This window comes from Macrobrachium rosenbergii, chromosome 56 (genome assembly GCF_040412425.1).
Source record: "Macrobrachium rosenbergii isolate ZJJX-2024 chromosome 56, ASM4041242v1, whole genome shotgun sequence".
NCBI classification, from domain to species: Eukaryota; Metazoa; Arthropoda; class Malacostraca; order Decapoda; family Palaemonidae; genus Macrobrachium; species Macrobrachium rosenbergii.
In genome coordinates this window covers 26,859,707-26,886,094 of record NC_089796.1, presented here as the reverse complement: position 1 = coordinate 26,886,094, position 26,388 = coordinate 26,859,707, and the positions used below count along the sequence as shown (strand labels likewise).

Below are 26,388 nucleotides of genomic sequence, written 5' to 3'. Positions count from 1 at the left end.
AATAGTAAAAATATTAAAGAATAGTTCTTTCAATAATAAATTAAACGTGACTTAAAATATCCGTAGAGTTATTTTTATGGTAAGTCCTTTCATATACAGGGAGGGCTTATAACTTTAAACAGCAGTGTAAGACTGCGACGTGCTCGCTCAATAAAACGTTAGAGAGAGAATGACAGTAGTAGCAGTAGTATTAGTAGTAGTAGTATTACTAACACAATCAACAGCATATTAGAAATGATATTTGTAGATATGTCAGCTTTAATAGATCTTACATCAGTAAATCTAAAGTAGTCATTAGATCAATCCTTTTCATGATTATACTTTAATTATCACATTGAAAATAGTAACCATCAACGATAGTAGCATTTGTAAGAAAACAACAAATACAACAGCAAGACACTTAAGAAATAAGCATTGTAATCATATTTTTATCTTTTCTCTCATAATGCCCTTGCGCATTACGTGTCCTTTTAGACTGTTTTTATGTGTATTTGTGTGTGAGAGAGAGAGAGAGAGAGAGAGAGAGAGAGAGAGAGAGAGAGAGAGAGAGAGAGACTGGGGCGGGGTGGGGTGGCGATTTGCGGAGTAAAAGAGAGGTAGCTAGAAAAATATTTGACCTATACGAGAGTTAGAGATAGGGGTGGGAATGGAAGGGAGGAGTTACAGTGACATCATAAGAAAGGAGAGAGAGAGAGAGAGAGAGAGAGAGAGAGAGAGAGAGAGAGAGAGAGAGGAGAGAGAGAGAGAGAGAGAGATTGGCAGGATGAGAAGAAAAAACTAATGTCTGGAAAGAATGATATGAGGAGAGAAGAGAGAGAGAGAGAGAGAGAGAGAGAGAGAGAGAGAGAGAGAGACATTGGCAGAATGAGAAGAAAAGACTAATGTGTGGAAAGAACGACATGAAGAGCAAGAGGAGAGAGAGAGAGAGAGAGAGAGAGAGATTGGGCAGAATGAGAAGAAAAAGACTAATGTGTGGAAAGAACGATATGAAGAGTAAGAGGAGAGGAGAGAGAGAGAGAGAGAGAGAGAGAGAGTATGAGAGAGAAAGAGGACATGGGTGTGTGGAAAGAAAAGACTAGTGTGGGAAAGAATGATGAGGAGAGAATGAGAGAGAGAGAGAGAGAGAGACTTTGGCAGGATGACAAGAAAAGACTATTGTGTGGAAAGAACGATATGAGGAGAGAGAGAGAAACAGAGAGAGAGAGAGAGATTGGCAGTATGAGAAGAAAAGACTAGTGTGTGGAAAGAACGATATGAGGAGTAAGAGGAGAGAGAGAGAGAGAGAGAGAGAGAGAGAGAGAGAGAGAGAGACATTGGCAGGATGAGAAGAAAAGACTAGTGTGTGGAAAGAACGATATGAGGAGAGAGGAGAGAGAGAGAGATTGGCAGGATGAGAAGAAAACACTAGTGTGTGGAAAGAACGATATGAGGAGTAAGAGGAGAGAGAGAGAGAGAGAGACATTGGCAGGATGAGAAGAAAAGACTAGTGTGTGGAAAGAAAAGACTGGTGTGTGGAAAGTAAGAGGAGAGAGAGAGAGAGAGAGAGAGAGAGAGAGAGAGAGAGAGAGAGAGAGACATTGGCAGGATGAGAAGAAAAGACTAGTGTGTGGAAAGAACGATATGAGGAGTAAGAGGAGAGAGAGAGAGAGAGAGAGAGAGACATTGGCAGGATGAGAAGAAAAGACTATTGTGTGGAAAGAACGATATGAGGAGAGAGAGAGAGAGAGAGAGAGAGAGAGAGAGAGAGAGAGATTGGCAGTATGAGAAGAAAAGACTAGTGTGTGGAAAGAACGATGTGAGGAGTAAGAGGAGAGAGAGAGAGAGAGAGACATTGGCAGGATGAGAAGAAAAGACTATTGTGTGAAAAGAACGATATAGGAGAGGAGAGAGAGAGAGATTGGCAGTATGAGAAGAAAAGACTAGTGTGTGGAAAGAACGAGGTATGAGGAGTAAGAGAGAGAGAGAGAGAGAGAGAGAGAGACATTGGCAGGATGAGAAGAAAAGACTAGTGTGTGGAAAGAACGATGTGAGGAGTAAGAGGAGAGAGAGAGAGAGAGAGAGACATTGGCAGGATGAGAAGAAAAGACTATTGTGTGAAAAAGAACGATATGAGGAGAGAGAGAGAGAGAGAGAGAGAGAGAGACATTGGCAGTATGAGAAGAAAAGACTAGTGTGTGGAAAGAACGATATGAGGAGTAAGAGGAGAGAGAGAGAGAGAGAGAGACATTGGCAGGATGAGAAGAAAAGACTAGTGTGTGGAAAGAACGATATGAGGAGTAAGAGGAGAGAGAGAGAGAGAGAGAGAGAGAGAGAGAGAGAGAGAGAGACATTGGCAGTATGAGAAGAAAAGACTATTGTGTGGAAAGAACGATATGAGGAGAGGAGAGAGAGAGAGAGAGACATTGGCAGGATGAGAAGAAAAGACTAGTGTGTGGAAAGAACGATGTGAGGAGTAAGAGGAGAGAGAGAGAGAGAGAGACATTGGCAGGATGAGAAGAAAAGACTATTGTGTGGAAAGAACGATATGAGGAGAGAGAGAGAGAGAGAGAGATATTGGCAGTATGAGAAGAAAAGACTAGTGTGTGGAAAGAACGATATGAGGAGTAAGAGGAGAGAGAGAGAGAGAGAGAGAGACACATTGGCAGGATGAGAAGGAAAGACTTGTGTGTGGAAAGTATGATATGAAGAGAGAGAGAGAGAGAGAGAGAGAGAGAGAGAGAGGAGCGAGGTAAGCAGGGAGAGAAAAAAGTACAAAACAGGATACAGACGGAACGGAGTGAAAAGCTCATAGTGACACACGTAAAGGTAAACTGACTGACATAAATCAGAATGAAGGGACAGAGATATAGATAAACCTATACTTAGATCATTTGTCCTGTCCTTAATCTCAAATAATGTTGTTCAGTTCCATTTCTGAAATGGTTCTTTGTTACTTGTACAGATATTATATGTAATTTATTGAATATAAAAGAACAATTTTCTGTTATTACTCCATTTTGGTATTGTCATTGGGGTCACATGACAGACATTTGTATCTTCTATAATAATAAAATCCGAGTGGATCTTTCTTTGTCTGCCCCTGGTGGGTGGGGTAGGTATGGGATCGGGAGGGTGGGGGAGACATGATACATCCACCCTCCTCCTGCAGACCTGTTTGACCGGCTCGGGTGAGTTGTCGGGTAGGTAAGGGATCAGGAGGGTAAGGGAGACATGACGGGCAGCGCCGGGTTCCAGTGCAGCGTAGCGCACGCCTTCAAGCTTGTTCGGTTAATATATTCAGCTTGTTGATGTTTTTATTGCCCGTATTATGAGTACATACATACAAACATATCTATATAATGAACTGCAGTGTGTATCAATACATATTTTCTCTCCGTGTAACTATGACAGCCTTCGGATAATGAACTCCAGATTTACATTCCCCTTTGTCCAGCCCGGGCCAGCCTCTCTCACTACTGGCCTGCCTATAAGCATGCAAAACAAAGGTACTTATGTCTGAGTTTCGGGGTAGTACATCACATCCTTGGTGTAAGGAATTGCTGTCTGACTCTGTTATGTCACCGTGCAGAAAACGTCCACAATACTAACCACATACCCCCTATTTTTTTTTTTTTTTTTTTTTTTACACACTCGCTCTCTTTGTGGGTGTTGAAGCTTCTCTTTTCAGTTGCCTGTCACACACTATCTTCCCATTTCTTCCAGTGACTTCCTCTCCTCATTCCTCCTAACACTTCCGATATGTATTCGCTTTTCACCTTTCTATCGTTCTCCATTCTTTCACTTACACTGACTCTTACTACTTCCCCGTATCTCCACATTTGTCAGCATTTCAACGAGTCATCTGCCAAAAACACTAGTGCTTCCACCTTTTTCCATTTCCATTCAGCATCAACACTTCACTTCCAAAGGAGGGAATTGTTTCAACAAGCCCTTCATTCATTTCTACCTTGGCTTCAATTAGACACGCCAGCTCTCCATATCTTATCCACACATCAAGCTGCCTATCTCGCTTCACTTTCTTTATGACTCAGTTCTCTCATCTTCCCAACATCCAGAATACTTACTTCTGACTACTTTAGAATCTACTGCTTCCATTTTCCCACTGTCCGTAATAACATTCACTGATCCACATTCCTGGTTCACAATTACCTTTTAACCTTTCCCTTGCTCACATTTACTCGCAACTTTCTTCTCGTAACCACTTTCAAAATCTGCCACTAATCTCTCTAGTTTCTCTTCAGTGTCTTCAGTCAATACTGCATCGTCTGCAAACATCAGCCATTCCACACTCCATTTACGCCCCAATTTCTATCCCACAACTTAGCACCTACATATGACTTTTTGCATCACTCCTGCCATAAAGAATATTTTTAACCATGGAGACGTAAGAAACTTTTGTCTCAGCTAAGTTTGTACACCTAACCAGTCATTTCCCACATAAAGATTCTAATACATGCTTTGCCTCTAAAAGATTTTGTTTATCGTTCTTAGGAATTTACATTCTACACCATACATCCTCATCACCCGTTATATACCACATGAGGTTTTTTACATTTATTTTCAAACTTTTGACGTTAATATTTCATAAATAACATTTGATCTACACACCTTCTACTCCTGTCAGTTGCCTCCTTGCCTTTTCAAGCAAAAGCATACCGTACGCCTTCCCAGGTACGCTCAGCAAAGTATTGCCCCTACCATTCTGACAGTCTCCTCTGTCACCTTTACTTTTATACAGAGAAACATTTATTCCTCTCAACCATTATTCGGAACCTTTCCTTAATCCAGACACCTTACACACTCTTGTCAGCCCCTCAGTCTCACTTTCACCACCGTGCAGCGCCATCTGACCTGACATACGAGGTTGCCTTTGGCCACAGGAGACAGGGGTACCATCCATTTACGGGTCATTTCCATAATTGCAGCGGGAAGACAGAAAGAATGAGAAACGACATGAAATGAGCATTAAAATGTCGTTTATTGAAACGACATTGAAACGGAAATGTTGAAAAGAATCCCTCTAAAAACTTATTTTCATTAGTTTCCATCCAAAAATAAATATACTTATGCATGAATTTATAAAAAAAAATTCAAGCTTATTTTATATTACCATTGTCGCTGGATGATTTAAGTAACCTTCCTTCCTATGTAACGTGAACTGTTGCCTGTAGCATTAGCGCCATTCATTCCTTTCCAGTTTTTACTATCTTCTCCGGGCCTGGACTAGAAAAAAGCATGAAAATTCCCGTCCACATGGCGTTTTTATATAGGTAAAGAATGCGAAAGGAAATTTCTTTTCATATGTTACCTCTGTGAAAAGGGTAATTTAATTTTAGCGCCTTACTTTCTTTTAAAAGATATCACCCCCTTTTTTTCTCCTCTATTCCAGTCACAGGGCTTGGTAGCTATTTGGCAGTATAGAATGCATATGAATTAACTGCAATATTCTTCAAATGTTAAATAAAATACAAAGGATGCTGACAGTTCATTCATTTCCAATTAATTTGCTGGAATTTTGTAGCTTTTAAATGACAGACAAAAACAAAATTAAATGAAAACTTTCTATAGTGCATCTGGTGTAAGCGGTAGTGAGACACAGAGACACGAGATTCCAGGGAGCAATAGGCAAAATCTAGATCTCAAATCCATACATATTGCACATCAGCATTCTCACAGAAACTATTGTTTATTGTTCAGTACAGGAGCTTAGAAGATATGGAATCTAAAAATTTATATAAAGATCATTTGATGTACATATTTCACACACACACACACACACACACACACATATATATATATATATATATATATATATATATATATATATATATATATATATATATATATATATATATATAAATACCAAGCTGACCAACCCCTATGCTACCTGGGAAAACTCTGAATGACCACTGATAAACTCTCTTTCGCTCTCCTACTCTCTCTCACTCTTCTCTCTTTTTCTGCCCAACACCACTCCCTCTCTCTCTCAATTCCTCTCCCTTTCCCTTTAAGATAGTTGCTTCAGTTACATTGTCCAGCATTTTTGACATTTTACATTTCACCCCTTCTCACCCCCATTCCTATCAGGGTTGAACTTGGACTTAAATGGCATCAGGAGTGTCACTATTCATCTCAGTGACCTCAAAAACTTTGGATTAGACACTAATATCTGTGGTTTTCGGCTATTTTTACATGTTTCCCCTTCCCACCCCTTCTCATCCCCCTTCCTGTCAGGGCTTAACTTGGAGTTAGAGGGCATGCTGAACTTGGACCCAAAGGCATCAAGAGTGTAACTATTCATCTCAGTGACCTCAAAAACTGTGGATTAGACACAAATATATGTTATTTTTAATATTTTATTTTTCAACCCTTCTCACCCTCCTTCCTATTGGGACCGAACTTGGAGTTAAGGGGCATTGGGGTGTCACAATTCATCTCTGTGACCTTGAAAACTATGGATTAGACCCAAATATCTGTTATTTTTAGCATTTTATTTTTCACTCCTTCTCACCTTCCTTCCTATTGGGGCCGAACTTGGAGTTAAAGGGCATTGGGAGTGTCACAGTTCATCTCAGCAACCTCAAAAACTATGGATCAGACACTAATATCTGTGGTTTTCGGTTATTTCTACATGTCACCCCCTTCCCACCCCTTCTCACCCCCCTTCCTATCGGGGCTGAGCTTGGACTTGAAAGGTATCAGGAATGTCACTATTCATCTCAGCGATCCTCGAAAACTATGGATTGGACACTAATATCTGTCATTTTCAATATTTTATTTTTCACCCCTTCTCACCCCACTTCCTATCAGGGCTGAACTTGGTCTTTAAGGGCATTGGGAGTGTCGCTATTTATCTCAGCAACCTTGAAAACTTTGGGATAGTTACTAATATCTGTCGTTTTCTGTTATTTTTACCTGTCACCCCCCTTCCCACCCCTTCTCAGCCCCCCTTCCTATCAGGGGCTGAACTTGGACTTGAGGGTCATTGGGAGTGTCACTGTTTATCTCAACAACGTTGATAACTATGGGTTAGTCACTAATATCTGTGGTCTTCGGTTATTTTTACGTTACCCCCTTCCCACCTCTTCCCACCCCCTCTTCCTATCGGGGCTGAACCTGGACTTGAAGGGAATCAGGAGAGTCACTGTTCATCTCAGCAACCTCAAAAACTGTGGATAAGACACTAATATCTGTCAGTTTTGGTTATTTTTACATGTCTCCCCCTTCCCACCCCCTTCTCACCCCCGTTCCTATCTGGGCTGAACTTGGGCTTATAGGGCATCGGGAGTGTCACTATTCATCTCAGTGACCTCAAAAACTATGGGTTAGATTAAACACTAATATCTGTCGTTTTTGGTTATTTTTACATGTCACCCCTTCCCACCCCCACCCCTTTGGCACCAGTGAAGTCTTATCCCCACAGTTTTCTTTCCCAGATCAGTAAGTCATATGTATACCAAGTTTGGTTGAAATTGCTGAATGCATTGCAGAGTTATGCTGGAACACACACACACACACACACACACTCACACTCACTCATACATGTATACATCCATTATTTTATATTTATATGTGTATGTATGTATGTGTATGTCTGTGTATGTATATATACTTGTGTGTGTGTATTATTGTGATCAACATAATGCCCTCTTAACTTCTTGACTTTGAAAGGAATATTATCCTTAGAATAATAAATGTTCCAAGTAAAATCATCACCATTGTGTATTGTAGATTGTAACAGGTAAACATTGATGTTGCACCATGTAACATTTATATATATATATATATATATATATATATATATATATATATATATATATATATATATATATATATATATATATATATATATATATATATATTATTATGATTAGCAAGAACTATATATATATATATTATTAATATATATATATAGCAAATTGCCTCCCCCTTTTTTGTTGTTGTTTGTTTTTTTGTTTTCATTTACTGCAAGCCACTCGATCAATAGACACATCTGTCTATCGACTTTGCACGGTCAGAATACAAGGGTTTAAAACGGATTAAGGCCACTCCCATTAAGCAGATCTTTCTTCGAGGCAAAAGTGATTTCCGTCTGGTCGTTTTCTTACAGGCAAAACTCTTCCTGCGGGCATCAGCTGAAAATGATTCAACCCCCTATATGCTGGAAGTGCCCCCTGCCCCATAGAAGGAGATAAAAGCAGAAAACCAGGAGGCCTCGGCCTCACGCGCGCTGGAAGAGAGGGAGTGAAGTCCCCGAATCACGGCCATGCCCTTAGCTAACCACGTGGCCCTATTCAAAGTATACTTTCTCCTCGTGCCCTTCGACCACGAGCCACGTGTTCGCTCCACCGTTGACCTGCCTGATGCCCACATGCCATTGCCCGGCCCTTCGTGAAATTCCCACGCATTACCCTTTTATGTGAAACCCGCATCCTAACACGTGAAGAAACTCGCCCTCGGAAGTCGCAAGTCATCTCTGCCTTACGGTAAAGTGCTCTGGAAGACCTCCATTCAGTCACGCTTTTGTCTCATAACATTTACTTAACTTGAGAGCCAGTAATCACCGAATCTCTTGTCAAATGTCCGTGCTCCTCGAGTGTCGGCAGTGCTAAGCTATTATCAATTCATCGAAGCCCCTTGGCACCCTCAGTGCAGCTTCGAATTCATTATTCTTTTGGTCTATTTTCATTACTGGCGTATAATGTGCATATCTCTCATTTCAGAGGGACCCTATATCGTGGAAGCTTCTTGGACTGTGTCTGGAATTCCCCAGTTTCATTCATCCCGTAGGAATCCCCTCCAGGATCAATAATCTACTAGCATTCCTCTTTCCCATACTAACGCTATTTATGTAAATACACTCCTGCAAGTTTGCCCATGTGTTTTACGTAATATTTTCCTCAGTAACAAGAGCCTTACGCTCATATGAAATTCCCCTTTGTTTTCCTCTTTTTTTTTATGTTTTCCTGGACACACGAAGTCAGAATCACAAGGCTAAATTTCCTTAAATTGTTGCTACCTGTCTCAGAGAATATTTCAAACTAAATCGCCAGGAAAAACGTAAAAATATATATTGTCAAGGATATATCCCTCCCTCATGCAGACGCCAGTGCATAGTTAATTCTGAAATGCAGTTCGCTGTTCATTCGACTGTTGAGGCAGGGAAATATGGCGGGCGCAGGAGAAGCAAGGGGATTGTGAACCAGAGAATAGCGGTTCGCGCCAGTTGGTAGCAGATAGGCCTCCCTTCCCCCCTCAATCGCCTGATCAGGGGAAACAATGGGGACCCCCTTTTCACCCCCATCATGTGATGTGGGAGTAGTTAGGGCTGGGGAATGGTTAATAGTCTTAGTGGGGCTAACTGCCAGGTAGGACCTTAAACCTCTAAGTACTTAATATATAAGGATCCTTTTCCTCTGTTCCTTTTGCTGGCTGTATGACTCATTGCAGGTCTGATCGGCCTAAATTTTGAAAACAGCCGCCGCCGTCCGGGAGATCTTTTTGTCAGAGAGACTCCCTGTACTTCGTCCGGGACGCATGCTTCTGTGTCCCTCTCTGCTTTACACTGGGTGAAACTATTTTCGACGAATGGCCGAGTCGATTGTTTGGCTCCTGCAATTGTTAGACCAGGTTCGTGCATTGCAAATAGTCAGTAAGCCAGCCCTTTCCCTCCTCCCTGAAACCCCTTAAAGTTTCCATTCCTTTAAACTTCAATTCCTTCCTCCACAAAGCATTATTCCCTTTGTAAAGTGTCCTGCTTCGGCATCCTGTAAATCGCCCAGTAACGTGCCTTGAAATCCAGTAAAAGATCCAGTGATAAATATCCAGTTATTCCTTCCCCAGTGCAAATTAAGGGCAAATTAGTATAAGTGATACAAGTGTTGAAGTTTCTCTTTGTGTGACAGTGAACACGTGTTCATTGTACCCGAGCCCAAATCCATTACTATTCAAAGACTGTGATTACGTGATTCCTTATTATTATTTTCTGGGCTACGTAATGTTTAGTATTTACGAACGCTCATTTGTGTAATATTTTATAGGGAGATTTCATTTCTCTCATTTTGTGCAGTGTTAACTCATAACCTCTCTTACAGGGGGGATATCGTCTGCTCCGTTGCCAATCTGTGTCCGCTCAGTCTGACTGTCATTCAAATTTCAAAACCATTCCTGGTCGCAGCACGATTGCAAAGCCCGTTGTTGGCCCCACAGAAATTTACATGAATTGATTCCATCATCCTGGAGTTCATACCTTGTGAAGCATAATTACTGAGACAATTTAATGTAATTTTGGCCTAACCAAGTTATTATTATAACAGGAATAATTGTACATTGGCCCCTTCTTAATTAGATTGCTAGTTTGCCAATTACTGCATTATTGCTCACTGTATATAATTAACAAGCCTGCCTATTGGTTACAATTTACATTCTGTTTTGTCTCCTTGCATACTTGCCTAGTCCCTGTAAATAAGCCCCTTTTAATTGTAAAAGAAGTTTAATTTCAAATGGCGACCTTCATCATTTACTTGTAAATCCAGGAAAATCTAAGGTAAGTTTCAAATACCTCCCTATTGTTTATAAATTCGGGCTCACTTGGTTCCTTGGCAGTAAAAATTAGAAACTTGTTCCAATTCTCTCCCCAACCAAGCCCCCAGTTTATGACAATATATATATATATATATATATATATATATATATATATATATATATATATATATATATATATATATATATATATATATATATATATATATATATATATATATATATATATATATATATATATATATATATATATGTGTGTGTGTGTGTGTATGTATAGTTCACCATACTCCTTTTGCCCTACGGAGGGGGTGGCTCAAGAAGGGTATGGCTTCCTGGTTTCTTAACCAGCACTCAGGGGTGATGTTGCTAGCCCCACGCCCTTTTGATGTATATTCTTTCAAACGTACATTTCTAAATGTAGTTGACCATTGGCTTCTCATAATTCTATTTCCTGAACTCTGTAGCTCTCTGTGGGATCTGTTTAGCTAGACAAGTATATTATAAAGTTGATCTCACAGGTCATGTTGAAGTCCAAAGAGAGCCTCTCTTCTGAAATATTTATTTTCTTACGGATAAATTATTTTCGGTGAACCTTCTTCATCGTCTGTTCCCAAAAGAAAGTAAATAAGTATGGATCTATATAACATCTAATCTTATTTTAAACCAATTGTTAAAATATAAGTGTTTAACAGTTTAACAACTTGACGTAAAATACATAGCATCTTTTTTCAATAAATTACATCAAAAAAGTTATGTATATCTGTCTTCCTCATCTTAACACCATTAAAATATTGACCTGAAAGGTTAAAGGCATATTTGATATTACAGCATTAAAACTAATATCTCTGCAGAACAGTCGTTATACATTGTTAAAGCTAATTTCATATTTACAAATTATTCTCTGGCTGTTCTGCTCCTGCCATAGCTATTTATATAAGGACGAACCATTCTAGGTGATGTAGAGTCTCTTGTCTAATTCAGGAGACTACAGAAAGCTAGAGAGTACTGAAAAATAATAAAAAATCAATGATTAATTACACTTAACAATGTATGTTTGAAAGGAAATATCATGCCTGTTTATCCTCCACACACACACACACACACATATATATTATATATATATATATATATATATATATATATATATATATATATATATATATATATATGTGTGTGTGTGTGTGTATATGTGTGTGTGTGTATATATATGGATGTATATATATATGTGTGTGTATAGATATATATATATTTATATATATATATATGTGTGTGTGTGTCTGTCTGTCCATAAAACTTGATTCTCCCAATTATTGTTGCTTTTGAATTCAGATTTAATAAAGTCATTTGTTTAACTTAAGGAAATTGCACTCCATCTTTCATCATTTTACTTTTTTCCTTATTCATTTCTTCATTATTACACATTCTTCAAATGCCTTTGTTCCTCAAACTTTTGTGCAGGTCAGCTTTCTGTTTTTCTTTTGTTTTTACTCTCCTTATTTCTATTCTAAATTGTAGCTTCTTTCGCTCTTTTTATGAATGGTATCTGCCATTATCTTTGCAGGTACATTAGATGATAGATCAGTATCAGCACAGGCAAACTGATATAAATAAATGCATTCGTGAGTATTCTGACTTTGCCGACGTGATTGCTTGCGTAACTGCGTAGTTGCGCTTATCATATTACTTCTAATGTATATTTTCACGAAACATAGATATACTGTATGTTCAAGCGTTTTTTATTTGTTCTTTTCCATTAATTAGTGTTTACCGTGTAAATTAAAACGCCCTTGCTTATGTAATTATATAACAAGAAGAAGAACAGCAACAACAACAGAAACAAGGGCAACAAACTCACGGCTTAGTCCTTTTGCGCATTGCGAATAATAAAGCCATAACGATTAATCTTGCGAATCCCAATTTATTGGCAAGAGATTGCCGTCGCTACAAAGGCAACAACTTATTGCCACTAATTGCCGGTCATGTAACAGCTATTACATCTCTCTGTGTTCAGCAGAGGGTGTAATTCCTTGTAATGACGAACATATTCCATTACGGGAAGAACTTTTTGATACATTCATTTGTTATTTGTTTCATGCGACTTATGAATTAGGAGAGATTTTACATCATATGCGAAGTAAGTAAAACTGTTCTATCTTATTTGATATTTTGACAAAAGTAGTCTAATATTTCGATAAGGGAAATTATTGCATTTCATTGCATAAAACTATACCTGTCATTGCTGTAATGAAAGTAAATTGAACTGATTGCGATGATTGATGAAATCCTGGTTTCACCTAAGTAATTAAATCTAATTCTTTGCATGAAGGTACAAACTTCACTGTGAGTGATGCATTTATCCCATTATTAAGTTAATAATGAACCTATTTTGAACTGTGATGTAATTATTTGTAAAGACAAATGTTGTTTACATAGGCAACTGAATGCAAATCATTACATGAATGTGTATTGTTATAGGTTGATTGTGTTGCTCTATTAATATGAATGCTTTGTTGAACAACAGCTCCAGACCTTAAGAAACACCTACTCCCAGGCAGGACGTGACACCCGTGAGACCGCCTCTTCTCTCATTTACTCGGTGGAAATTGTTGACCTTTGTACTGTTTAGTCAGTTTAATAAATGACTAATGAAAGTTTTCTCTCATCAGACCACAAGAGTTGGAATTCTATTCCATCGTTTTCTGTGACTCTTTTGTAAGATTCAAAGAAAACGGAAACTTTTGAGGGATGTGGATTTATTACTTCTAGAAAGATGGAGCCCCACGCCTTTCCTAAGTTAAGTTATACCTTAGTTTTACCAGACCACTGAGCTGATTAACAGCTCTCCTAGAGAGGGCTGACCCGAAGGATTAGACTTATTTTACGTGGCTAAGAACCAATTGGTTACCTAGCAACGGGACCCACAGCTTATTGTGGGATCCGAACCACATTATAGCGAGAAATGAATTTCTATCATCAGAAATAAATTCCTCTAACTCTTCATCGGCCGGCAGCGGGAATTGAACTCCGGCCCATCGAGTGACAGTCTGAAGCTCAACCGACTCGGCCAACAAAGGGCTGAAGCACGCCTTTCCTTCCTCCTTTTCTTATCAGTTTCGTTGTTGCAGCGCCAGATAATTCATCATCAATCGGTCTTTCCAAGTTCCGATCGTGAATTACCTTCATGATTTAAAAGATACTGTAGAAATTAGACACACAAATGGGACCTAACGAGTGAGTGAAAGTTCCAAAGCACTACATTCGTCAGTGTAGCAACTTATACCCCATGAGAGCAAATCTGTACCCAGCCCCCTAGATACAAATGGATTCTGGGACCGGATAAACCACTTAACTGTGTTCTTTTCCAATTTTTCGTCAATAGCCCCTGATTTAGGATATCCCCATTGATCCAGTAGCTTAACTACTGATTCTTTTTATAATGCAACAGGGAAGAAAATCGACTTTCTGCCGATGTGTGTGTTCATCTTCCTAATGGGTAAAAGTCAGTATTCGTTGAAATTGTAAGCGATGAGTACGAATGCCTTAGCAGTTACCGTATGTTCTGTATCTGTATTTGATATAGTTTATTAGTCTAATGTTTAATGCTTTGTAATCATATAGTTTATGATCTTGGCGTATTTCACCTTATTCATTACGATATCAAAATTACACAACTTAAACTGAACGAGCCGTCAAAGTAACTAGTAAATTTACTCAATCAAAAAGATTAGTCACGTACAGTTAAAGACTTATGATTAGATAATAAACATTTCAAGGGATTAAAAACTGAGCAGATTCACGAAAAAAATATAGCCGTGTAAAAGGTATTTATATTATATGAAGGTAATCTGTGAAGCAATTATCTACTTAACTCGAGGCAGAGATTCCCATGATTTAGTGATGCTTTCAGACTAAAATACAAAAAAGAGATACGGGAGAATTTTAATCGCTGAAAATATATCCGTAACCATATGGAAGTTATTTGGTGTATGTACTGAGTGGATATACAAATCTTGGAATTTAAACAGTCCAAAAGCCGCCGGCACTTAAATGGAAGAGGCGTTGCTTGTTAAATGTAATTCCCTTTGCGTGTAAGTTATTCCTAAGGCAAAGCAAAGTCGATATTAAGAAGTGTTTCAGACTTAATATTTGAGGGTATAAATAATTCACAGCTTATCGCAATAGGGGCACAATTGTATGTATGTATGCATGAATGTACAGTATGCATGTATGCATGGTACGATTTTTGCACTCACGCACAAATGCACCTAGAAATAGGAAATCGCTTGAACAAAATTTTCATATATTTTTAATTCACTCGTCAACATTCTTTTTCGATGACCGTAGTCGTCGCGACGCCAGTTTGCACAGCTCAATCAGTCGAATAATCTTGTCTGAAGGATTTAAAAAGACGCCACTCCAGACACGACATTCCATACCTGTAATCTCGAAGCAAACAAGTAAACATTTCAGTAAACGCTGTGACTGCGCCTTGCACGCAAAACAGCCATCATGTCCACCCTTTCCTCTGTCCCCGCCATGTTTATGATGTAATCGCAATTACCTTCGGCCCCCCCCCATTTTTTTATTGTTTTCTCCGTGCAATCTGCATCCTTCAGCTTGAGTTACATTCTTTGCGAGTTCCTCCGCCTCTCTTTTCCTTTATTCTCATTTTTCTTCCAACGTCTTTGTTTCTTTGTCTCCTTTTCCTTATTACTTGCTTTCTTCAATTTATGTTGTCCACTTTGAGTTACTCACCCCCTTCATCAGCTCGTTCGTGTCTCTTTTTTTTTCCTTTGTTTCTTTGTTGTTTCATTGCGTTTCCCTTACCCTTCAATCATCTTACACTTTTCATATTTCTTAGTTTTTTTTTATTGTTCGGCGTTTGTTATTTTGTTTTCAACTGTTTTGTATCTTTTTATTTTGGCTCTTCTTTATTTATATGATTTCCTTGTCCACCTCACCTTTCCATCTTTCTTTCCTCGTTTCGAATGTTTTGGTGCATTCTTTATATCTGCATCTTTTCCACTTCCTCATTTTGTTTTATCCCAGGCTTTTTGTCTGTCATCGTCCTCTCTTCTTTTCTTCATCTTCTCATTTTCTGTGTCTTTTGGCTCTCCTTCCTTTGTTTTTCGCTATATCTTGTGTCTTGTTTATTTCAATCGGCAGGCTTCTCTTTTACCTGATGGTAAAAATTCACATCTAATGTAAAAGTGAACATGAATAGGTCAAAAGTAACATTAAAATCAGTTTAAAGAGCGAAACTAATCAAATACTGAAACTGAGCAACGAGAGGGAGAGAGAGAGAGAGAGAGAGATTCTAATATTTTTCTGAAAGTTTAAGTACCGCCATGTCTCCGTCGTGAACATTTAAACTTCCATCAATTGTTTATATACACATACCGTAGAAACACTCATACGCATTCATGTATATAAATGCGTACACACTGTATAATTATATATATACATTATATATATACTATATATATATATATATATATATATATATATATATATATATATATATATATATATATATATATATATATATATATATATATATATGTATATATAATGTGTGTGAATTCTTGTCAGTTACGCACGCGTGACATTTTTCTATATTCACGAATATTACGCAACAAATATTGTTTAATGCCCAATTCGCTATACCTTGAGATTAACTTGCAACAAAGGGAAATTAAAATCGATAAGTACTTCGTCCCCGGCAGGATTCGAATCTGCTTTAGAGACAAAACATAGACGGTGACTTAGACCACTCAACTATCACTGTCTATCGTAGTTTCTAAATTAAACAACAGTTCGAACCGCACTGGTGACGAAGCACTTACCAATAAAGTTTTATACTTCCCCTTGGGTGCAAGTTTTTCCCAAGGTATAATGAATTGAATATTCAACGATATTTTACGCCTTGATATTTGTGGATATAAAAAAAGTCACGCGTGTAGCCTATATGTGACAACAACTAATATCTCAAGGAAACAAAATTATATATATATATATATATATATATATATATATATATATACATATATATATATGTATATATAAATATATGTATGTTCATATGTATATATATATGTGTATGCGTGTGTGTGTGTGTGTGTTTGTGTGTGTGTGTGTGTAGTGTGAGGTTTACTTTAATCGTCTATTTTTGGTACTTTTTCACACGCCGGTATGTGACTTTCTTGGAGTTGGATATTTTTTCCTTTATTTAGTGTTAGTTAAAGCGATGAAATTGCCTGTACTGTCGGACATCGCATAAAAGTACGTATTTGAGTGAAACTGCAGTAACTTGCTCAATATTGATACAATTTTTAGGAATAGCATAAATAACGCTGATGGTAATGAGAGCCCCATGGTCTGGTCTTGGAAAAAAACAGGTTGAGTAAAAGATAATCACTCCTGTGCCTTATGTACCAATCTTCAGTGACACTTGCAACAATCATTTCAGCGTGACGTCTGTGGCAGTGGGCTATAATTAATACCGAACGCCAAAGCGCAAGTAATAATCATCGTTGTTAGTATAACTCCTCGCCCGGCAAGTTCTTCATTGGAGGGTGGGTAGAGCTCTCGGCTAGCACGCTGTTGGCCCAGCGTTCGACTCTCCGACCGGCCAATGAAGAATTAGAGGAATTTATTTCTGGTGATAAAAATTCATTTCTCGCCATAATGTGGTTCGGATTCCACAATAAACTCTAGGTCCCGTTGCTAGGTAACCAGTTGGTTCTTAGCCACGTAAAATAAATCTAATTCTTCGGGCCAGCTCTAGGAGATCTGTTAATCAGCTCAGTGGTCTGGTTAAACTAAGATATACTTTAACTTAACTCCTCGCCGGTGTATAGTTGCAGTTGAAATCTCGCTAACAAATTTGAAAGGAGGTGTTTACATCCTGTCTGTGCGAGTTGGCAGAACATCTCAAGAACGGATGAACAAATCTTGATGAACGTGTGGGATTATATACATCAAGTTACCCTCTCCGGTTGACTGACGACTGATGGGTAACGATGAACAACTGACTACTTGTCATCACGAAAACCATCTCCCCCATCATTATCCTTCAGACAACTACTACAACTACTACCCTTTAGATAACAAGTAAATTTATAATGGAACTTGTAGATTCGCGTAGGAGACGCAACGTGTTGCCTGGAGCTGTTGTTTCTCATATTCTCATTCTTCTTCAGAAACGGTCCTAAGTGCTCTCTGAATTGTGAAGACATTGGTTAGAAATCGTATGCGTATTAAGACCATGAAGGGTGTAGTAGTCCCCTACACACACACACACACACACACACAGATCTTCTCAATAATCCAAGAAAAGGACTGCTTTCAGATTTTTGGTCATCAAACTTTCATTTCACTTGGGTCATAAGATTTCCATCTGAATAATAATAATAATAATAATAATAATAATAATAATAATAATAATAATAATAATAATAATAATAATAATAATAATAATAATATTATTATTATTATTATTATTATTATTATTATTATTCAAGAAGGTAAAGAACAAAATCTGTCAGACTTTAGGAGGATTAATTATCCCATGGGTAAACATCCGTGGAGATTGCAAGTTTGCAGTCATTCATCAAATATCATTGTTGTTGTGTAATGATAATAAAAATAACTCCAGACTAAATGCTGACCTAAAATTACAATAGCAGCGCAGTGAATAGGCCTAACACAGAGGGCACACCATTTCATGCAAGTCACCCTCCATAGTTTGCAGGGCGACGACCTCGAGGACCAGGTCGAATTTAGTCTTATAGAGGGAGTGAGTTCCATTAGTTCAAGTATGTGGAATTTACTGCGACGTGGAATTCCACATAAAAGAACAGGACTAAGGTGATGTTTTTTTACGAGAATGGTCGTGTGTCCATTTGCTTAACCTGAGAAGAAAGTTGTTAAAAGATTGTTACTAATGCATATTTATATATATATATATATATATATATATATATATATATATATATATATATATATATATATATATATGTATATATATATATATATATATATATATATATATATATATATATATATATATATATATATAATACTCATTAATATATATATATATATTATATATATAAATGTCGTTTAATATATATATTATATATATATATATATATATATACTCAAGCATTAAGAAAAATGAATACCCATTTCGCTCTACCTCGGAAATGATATATGTATATATATGTATACCGAAGGGAAATTATAATTGATAAATGGTTCATCGTCTCACAGGCTTGAACCTCCGACAAACCACTTATCAGTTATAATTCCCCTTCGGTATACATATATACCCATATATTATTTCGGAGGTAGAGCAAAGTGGATATTAAACGACATTTGTAGCCAAATGCTTCTATATAAATCACGGTGGTTTGATAAAAATTCATTCATATGTCTATATATATATACACGTGTATATTATATATGTATACATACATACATACATACATACATACATACATACATACAAGAACTAAACACGCTTGTATTCTCTGGCACCGCTAATAAGACAATATGAAAAAGGCCGGCTATCTCTTCGGGGCAATATGTGAAGTTGCATTTATGGTAGACAGGGAGAGGAAGGATAAGCCTCTTTTATTCTCCCAGCAGTCAGCCTTTGATAAAACTTGCCCGAGGGAACAGTCAGTGAGTTTAAAGGTTTATGATATTTACATAAGAGTTATTTTATTCGTGATAACCTTTACCGAAAAGACTGTGAAAGCAGGGAGCACTCTTTCTTTATGTAGCCCAGCCTGCAGGGAGCAAGATAAAAGTAAAATGGGGCTTAACTATAAAGCAACGAAACAAAAGGACTATTAAAAGAAGAGATGAAAGAAACTAGGGAAAACAGAAGTAGGGCGAGAATGACAGACTTGTAGTAAGAAACCAAATCAAGGAAGACAATTGTCCAAGGATTGATTTACCTGGAACATACACACGAAGGGGTGGTCTATCAGGTGTTACTTTGCCTCCGGTGGGGAGTTAGATTCCACTCAGCTCAGCGATGTGAAGAGATGGTTGTTAAATTAAATGAAAGATGCAGGGGACAGACTATGAAATCAACTCCCGTTACGAACGTATTTCTCATACTTTGGAACTGTGTTCTTTGATACCGCGACTATCGTCATGTTTTTAAAAAGTTTCATCTTAATTTTTTTTTTCCAAAGTAAGTATTTAGTCATGCTCACATGATTTACCTGAGCCTATTCTTATTCTGAAAGTCTGTAAACAACAAAGGTGTAGTGCCATTTTTTTAGGCATATTATGACAAATACTATTATTGCTGATGCTTTTACTTTTCTTCTCGACCAGAACCGGAATGGGCCGTCTCATTCGTTATGGTATTCAGACAAAAGTTCAGATTGAAGTTATTTTTTTAAAGTTGGAGGGCTGTTGACATTCGTTACGAAGTTCTTTCTGCAAGTATTTTTTCTTTATCCTGATGCCCTTTAGTTCATAATAGGCGGTCACACTACTCTCAGGCACCTTGCATTGTTGCCTCAGTTTCCTTAATTTTATTTTGTTGTTAGTATCTTTATTTATTTGTGATTTTCCTCTGAAGTATTCTCTTCTTTCACACATTCTGTCTCGTGGGGGCTTGCTTATTGTCGTTTTGAAAGATAAGACAGTAATCTTCAAAACAAGAGGAAGAAACTTTCGGGATAAAACAAAGGATTAGCAAAGACTGTCACCTTTAATGTAAATACCAAGGCGTTCTGTACCCCAATATTATGAGAAAACTAAAAGGATAAAGAAATAATGTGTTGGATATGAGTGCCTTTACTTATTAATTATTTAATTCATTCATTAATTTGCTTACTGTTCCACTGATATTAGGTTGAACATTTCACTCTGTATTTTTTTGAGGCAAAGTTTTTAATTTTCTCTGTATGTAACTATCTGTCTGTGTAAATATGTGATACAGATATTCCCTCTTTCTGTCTTTCTCTCGCTGCGTGTGAGTCTTTGTGCTTGTCTGTCTTTCATTCTGTGAGTGTTTTGTATGTGTCTGTTTGCTGTCTACTTTGTATCATCCTCCGCGTGTGATTGTCCATCTGTGATCTTTTTTGTGTGCGCGTTTGTCTGTGATACCATGCGTATTTGTCTGTCCTTGAGGATGATAAAGAAAAGGAACGGGCTTTGTCCCATAATCGTTTGATAAACACCAGCTAAACTCTGATGCATCCCGTGCCACAAGATCCGCGTCAGTTCCATAATCCCATCAGCTATGGAAATAGAGCGAGACGGGGCAGCTGCGAGAGTAGAGGAGGCTACCTTCGTGCGACGCAGGTAGAGGCTCTCTTGTTTTATCTTCGAATTCGTGTCGGACCAAAGACAGGAAGCGGGAAAAGAAGAAGAAGAAAAATATGGAAGGGAAGCGATAGGGGATTGTACCTCACGCGACGATTGTGCTTTGACAATAATTCCCCCTCCATCTACAAGATCTGAAAGTGACTGTTCCAGATTCCATCCTTGGTTTTACTTGCGATGTTTTTTGGATGCAGCCTTCATAATGTTTATGTGTGAACTGATTCTCGACTTCAGCGTTCATGATGTTGATAAGTGATATTGCCCATGACTTCAACTTGCACGACGTTTCATGTTGTTGTACCTGCCTTCCAACATCCTTGATGTTTGGGTGGTCATTTTAAGGCTGGTGCAAATGTCAGCATCCTCGATGTTTAAAATGCTTGCTGTTCCTGAAATCAACATTATTTATGGGCAGTGTCCATGACTCACGTTGTTAACTTTCGCATCATTGATGCCTAGGTAATGTTTATGAGTCATGTTCATAACTTCAACATTCTTGATGTTTATGTGATTTTCATAAGCCATGCTGTTCCGTGTTCCAACGTCAGTGATACATAGGTTAATTTTTCCAAGTAAGGTTCCTTATGCTTTAATGTTTGGTGAATGTTGTATGTGATGTTATTCCTGACTCCAGTATCTTTGATGCGTTTAGTTGTTGCGTTTTCGTAATGAACTTCACAGTCAAATGCTCGTTTTTCTTATGTACCGTGGCGAATATTGAAAAATACTTTGACGTATGGTGTCAAAATTTTATAGAAATTTAGCCCTTTTTTTATCATGACAGATACGTAAGATCCACAAATATAATTATGTATATTAAGAATCGTAGCAAATACATATTCTCTTGTTTATTATGTATCGTGACCAATTATGAAATACCCCCAGACATGCCTATAGTAAGTATCACGACAATTTTTTAAGGCCTGGTGGTCCATAACCTTTTGTTTCTTGCGATTTTGACGGATTTTGCGACTTCCACAAACGTATGTTAGGTATTATAGCAATTTGTAAATAACACACGGATATTTTTTGTGTTATTCATCATGACGAATTATGAAAGAACCGCAGGCATCTGCTTATTTCTCATGAGTGAGAATTCTACCACGTGCATTTTTGTTTGTGGCATTGAATTAGATGATTTTACGCCCTTAGATGTCAGTTATTAATGTTATATTTTATGATGATAATGATGTGTACTAAAAAATATTGGATACGTTATATACTTTTGATTCAGTCAGTTTTCTGACTGAAAATATTGTTGAAATCGATGAAATGCAGTGGTTGTGTCAGACCATTTCCAAGTTTTCTTTCCCTTCAGTCCGAATTTAAAACTCTCCTCCTGCTTACGTGTTTTGTGGCTGATGATCATCACCAACGTCAACCCCTCTGTTTCCTAGTCTTCTTTTCTTGTTTCCACTGCACCTGGAGTAAATAAGGTTATTTGGTTGCCCGTCCCATGGGCCTCTTCGCTGCGTAGAAGATATTTTCTTCGCACTGAATTAGTACCCATAGGGATAAACATACCAGACTAGATCGGCGGCTAGTGAGTCCGAATGCCTCATTATCGTTCGCTGGCAATCTACTGGTCAATTATGCTCCCGATTTCTGAACAGCCTGTACAGAATCTTTAAAAGCTCAGATTCGTTGGCCTCCGCAATAGAAACAAGTAAAAAATGCGGCGAAGTGTCTTCGAGTTTTCTGTACAGTGTATAATGCTGTATGAAACTTTCAGTCACGGCTTATGAAACTCTTAGCCCCGGCCCATAAAACTCAGCCACAATCCGGTGGTGGCTCAGCCATGGCCCATGAAACTCAGCCACGGTCCGGTGGTGGTCTGTGTTGTTGGTACCTATAGCGGTGCCAGAAGTACGATTATGGCTAACTTTAACCTTAAATAAAATAAAAACCAATGAGGCTAGGGGGCTGCAATTTGGTGTTTGATGGTTGGAGGATGTATGATCAACATACCAGTTTGGAGCTCTCTAGCCTCAGTAGTTTTTAAGATCTGAGGGCGGACAGAAAAAGTGCGGACGGACAGGCAAAACCGTCACAATAGTTTTCTTTTACAGAAAACTAAAATGGTAGGTGCTTGAAATTCACTCAGTCCTTCTGGTTCTTCGACCTCACTGTGACTCAGGATTGCTCATAGACTCCCAGGTTGAAACAACTTGTGTAAAACGAAGCCTCGTGAGGGTTACGGCTGATGATTTCGTAAAATTTCGATAATTTTCCCGAGGCAGAAAGCGGAGAGTCGAGTTTTCACATGATCACAGAGACCAAACCTGTTTTTCCCCGAACCAAAACAGAATCCATATAATTTCGCTCAAAATTACATCTTTACGACTCCCTAATTTGCCTAAACAAAACGATAATTTTCGTCCGGGAAGAAAATCAAATTGACTAGTATTGGTTTTCACATTGAGCCCAGTTTATTTTGTTATTTTCTTATGCTTTTGATTTTCGGGTTACATCATGACCCAATGCACCCTACAGACTGACCACTACAGGTCTATTTATTTCTTTTCTTATTTTTTGAGGACTTTAGTAACGCATTTTATCCGGGTTAGGGACCGGCACGAGTGTATAAACTATTTACGTGATTAAATACCCTAATTTAGCTGTTTATTTAAGCTGTTTATTCCAACTTCCCAAATCCTACTTAATGTCGGTTCTTAAAAGACATCTCGTGTTTGTAAATTCCGATTTCCTTTTGGCTTTGATAATCATATGATCAGCTTTGTCAATATTGTGACGTGTAATTAGAAAAACGGTTGTTTTTATTGGGCAGTTTTGTCCTGATTTCCCTTCGAATGAAGCGAACCTTCAAAATGATTCTTTGGTCGACGGCGCGTGTGGTGTTATCATCATAATTATCGTTATGATGATTAGAATGGTCATGATCATTGTTGCCTTTGCCGTTCCGTCGGCTTCATGATCATTATCATTATTATGAAGCTTTGAAACCCCGATATTATTATTGCTTTTACATGTCCATAAATTGATCATGGTAATATGAAATATCTCTCTCTCTCTCTCTCTCTCTCTCTCTCTCTCTCTCTCTCTCTCTCTCTCTCTCTCTCTCTCTCTCTAATCTATGACCCTGAAGAGTGCTGCGGTCGATACGCAATTAATCCTTTCAATATCAGACGTGAGAATTATAATCAATCGGAAAATGTGGCCACGCGATCAAAAATTGGACCTTTCAGATTCATCTTATCTTAAAATGTTATTTGTGGTGTATGTGAAATTGCCACTAACTAGATAAGGGTACGAAACATTTACGTGCTTGTGCTTGTCTGGACACACATACACACACACACACATATATATATATATATATATATATATATATATATATATATATATATATATATATATATATACATATATATATATATATATATATATATATATATATATATATATATATATATATATATATATATATATATATATATATACTAGTATATTAGCTGCATCTCATGAACTCATGGTCGCAGGCGGTCAGGGACAGGCACTATACAATTTGAAGTTTATTTCCAAGGCCAACCTTTCACTTAAACGTGAATAAAGACCCGATGGTCCAAGGATTTTCTGGGAATTAATTTCAAGTTTAATGCTGGCAGTTCTTTCTATAAAAGGTTTAAGCGTTTTCCTCACAAAAGTACCATTATATAAAAATGTGAACGTAGCAAACATTTTCATTTTTGGATTGCGGTAGGTTCTGTCATTTTTTGATTAACGAATTTATTTAGGGTTCTTAAAAAAAGGTTTTGAGGAAAACACTTGTTTATAAAGTAGTTACCCAAGGTAATTACTTTATAAACTACTTTATTTTCATGGAAGGTCATCCAGTTCGACGAATGAGTAAAGACTCTGTGGATAACAATAAAAATCATTGGGAAATATGCAAAACATTTATAAGTAATGAAGATTTTCGAATAATAGGTTAAACATCGAACGAGAGCGATCTACTAGTAACTGCCTTGGAATCATTATGAGAAAATTACGGTTGTTTCGTTAAACACTCAAACATCTACTCAACTGCTAATTTCTTGATGGTTCAATCTCCCATAGCGTTTCCTTTTTGTTTTTTTTTTTTTTCTCTCGTCTCAGTAGTTTTATTTTAGGTACCGTTTGGGTTGGTCATTCTTTTAGTGTCATGGTGTTTTATTTCTTCAAGTTTGTTACTAATTTATTTAGTTTTTTCAGAAGTGAAGTTATGCATAATTATTGTATAATTAAATCGCTGTATACCCTTTTCAGCCTTGAAAATGCAACGATGAAGCTGTGAGGTGTTGGCCTTAGGAATGAACTCCCAGTTGTGTAGTGGTTCTCCTGACCGCCTACGACCAAATATATATACATACATACATACATACATACATACATACATACATATATATGTGTGGGTGTGTGCGTGTGTGTATATATATATACATTATATATTAAATGTCAAGCGTTGTTCTCATAGGGGTAACTTTATAGGGAAAAGGAAGACAGTGGTCTCTATTACATTCATACTTTATCTATAATCATATATATATATATATATATATATATATATATATATATATATATATATATATGTGTGTGTGTGTATATATGTACGTACATATATATGTATATGTTGATCGATAGTTTGCAGCATAATATATCTGTTAATGATCATTTTTCGGACGTGGTCGCACTACTATACTTCATTCCGTTTGGTGCTATAGTATCGTATGGATCTTTGATGACTAAAAACCTCCTGAAGTTAAATCACACACACACAAAAAATAAGAAAATAAGACTAAGGAAAGAAAGGGAGAAGGAGGATTGGAAGAAGAACAGAATTTAAATTGGGATACTCACCCCAAAGAAGATCGGTCCCGGATCCGTGACGTCACACTGCAAGTACCAGGGGAGTGGGTTGGGCACTCTTCTGAACCTGAAGAAAAGAATAAGTAAACAACTACAGTAATAAATAACATCTTATCAGTTCCTTTAATTAATGGCACACGCACCGAAACACCGACCCACGAATGGGAAGAGAAAGGTGCCTATATCTAGCTCGCCTCGATGGAAGTTACAGGTGTCTCTTAAAGGAACTTTCAAGCAAAGACTTTCATCACGAATGAAGATCCGGGGTCTCGAAAGATCGTGGTAGACTATTGTAAAAAAGGACAGACATGCTGGGATTGAGGTAATAAACGAATAGACAAGCGACAAAAATGTAAATGACGAGTAGATAAGACACGGACGTGATTATCAAAGAGTAATTAGCATGGAGATATATAACTAGAGATGACAGATGATTTAAAAATCAGGTAGAGGAAGGTAATCAACGAAGAAATAACTGAGGGAGAAGTAAATAACGAAGAGATCAGAAAGTATCTAAAAATTATTAACATACAAGTAGATAAACAGGTAAGAAGGAACTGAGAGGTAAATAAGATGTAAATGGAACAAGGTGTGTGTGTGTCTTCTGAGGAGTCATTTTCAGTGAAT

General features: G+C 37.5%; 2 protein-coding genes across 2 annotated transcripts in view; one reads left to right on the top strand and one right to left on the bottom strand.

Annotated features, from left to right (window-relative positions):
- Nucleotides 1–26,388, top strand: part of LOC136836290 (uncharacterized) — a 484,005-nt gene that overhangs the window by 231,386 nt on the left and 226,231 nt on the right. The window lies entirely within an intron of this gene.
- Nucleotides 1–26,388, bottom strand: part of LOC136836289 (serine/arginine repetitive matrix protein 2-like) — a 327,543-nt gene that overhangs the window by 252,547 nt on the left and 48,608 nt on the right. The window contains exon 3 of the mRNA XM_067100351.1: nt 25,753–25,828. Coding sequence (XP_066956452.1) covers nt 25,753–25,828 — 76 coding nt within the window. The remainder of the gene's footprint in view (nt 1–25,752; nt 25,829–26,388) is intronic.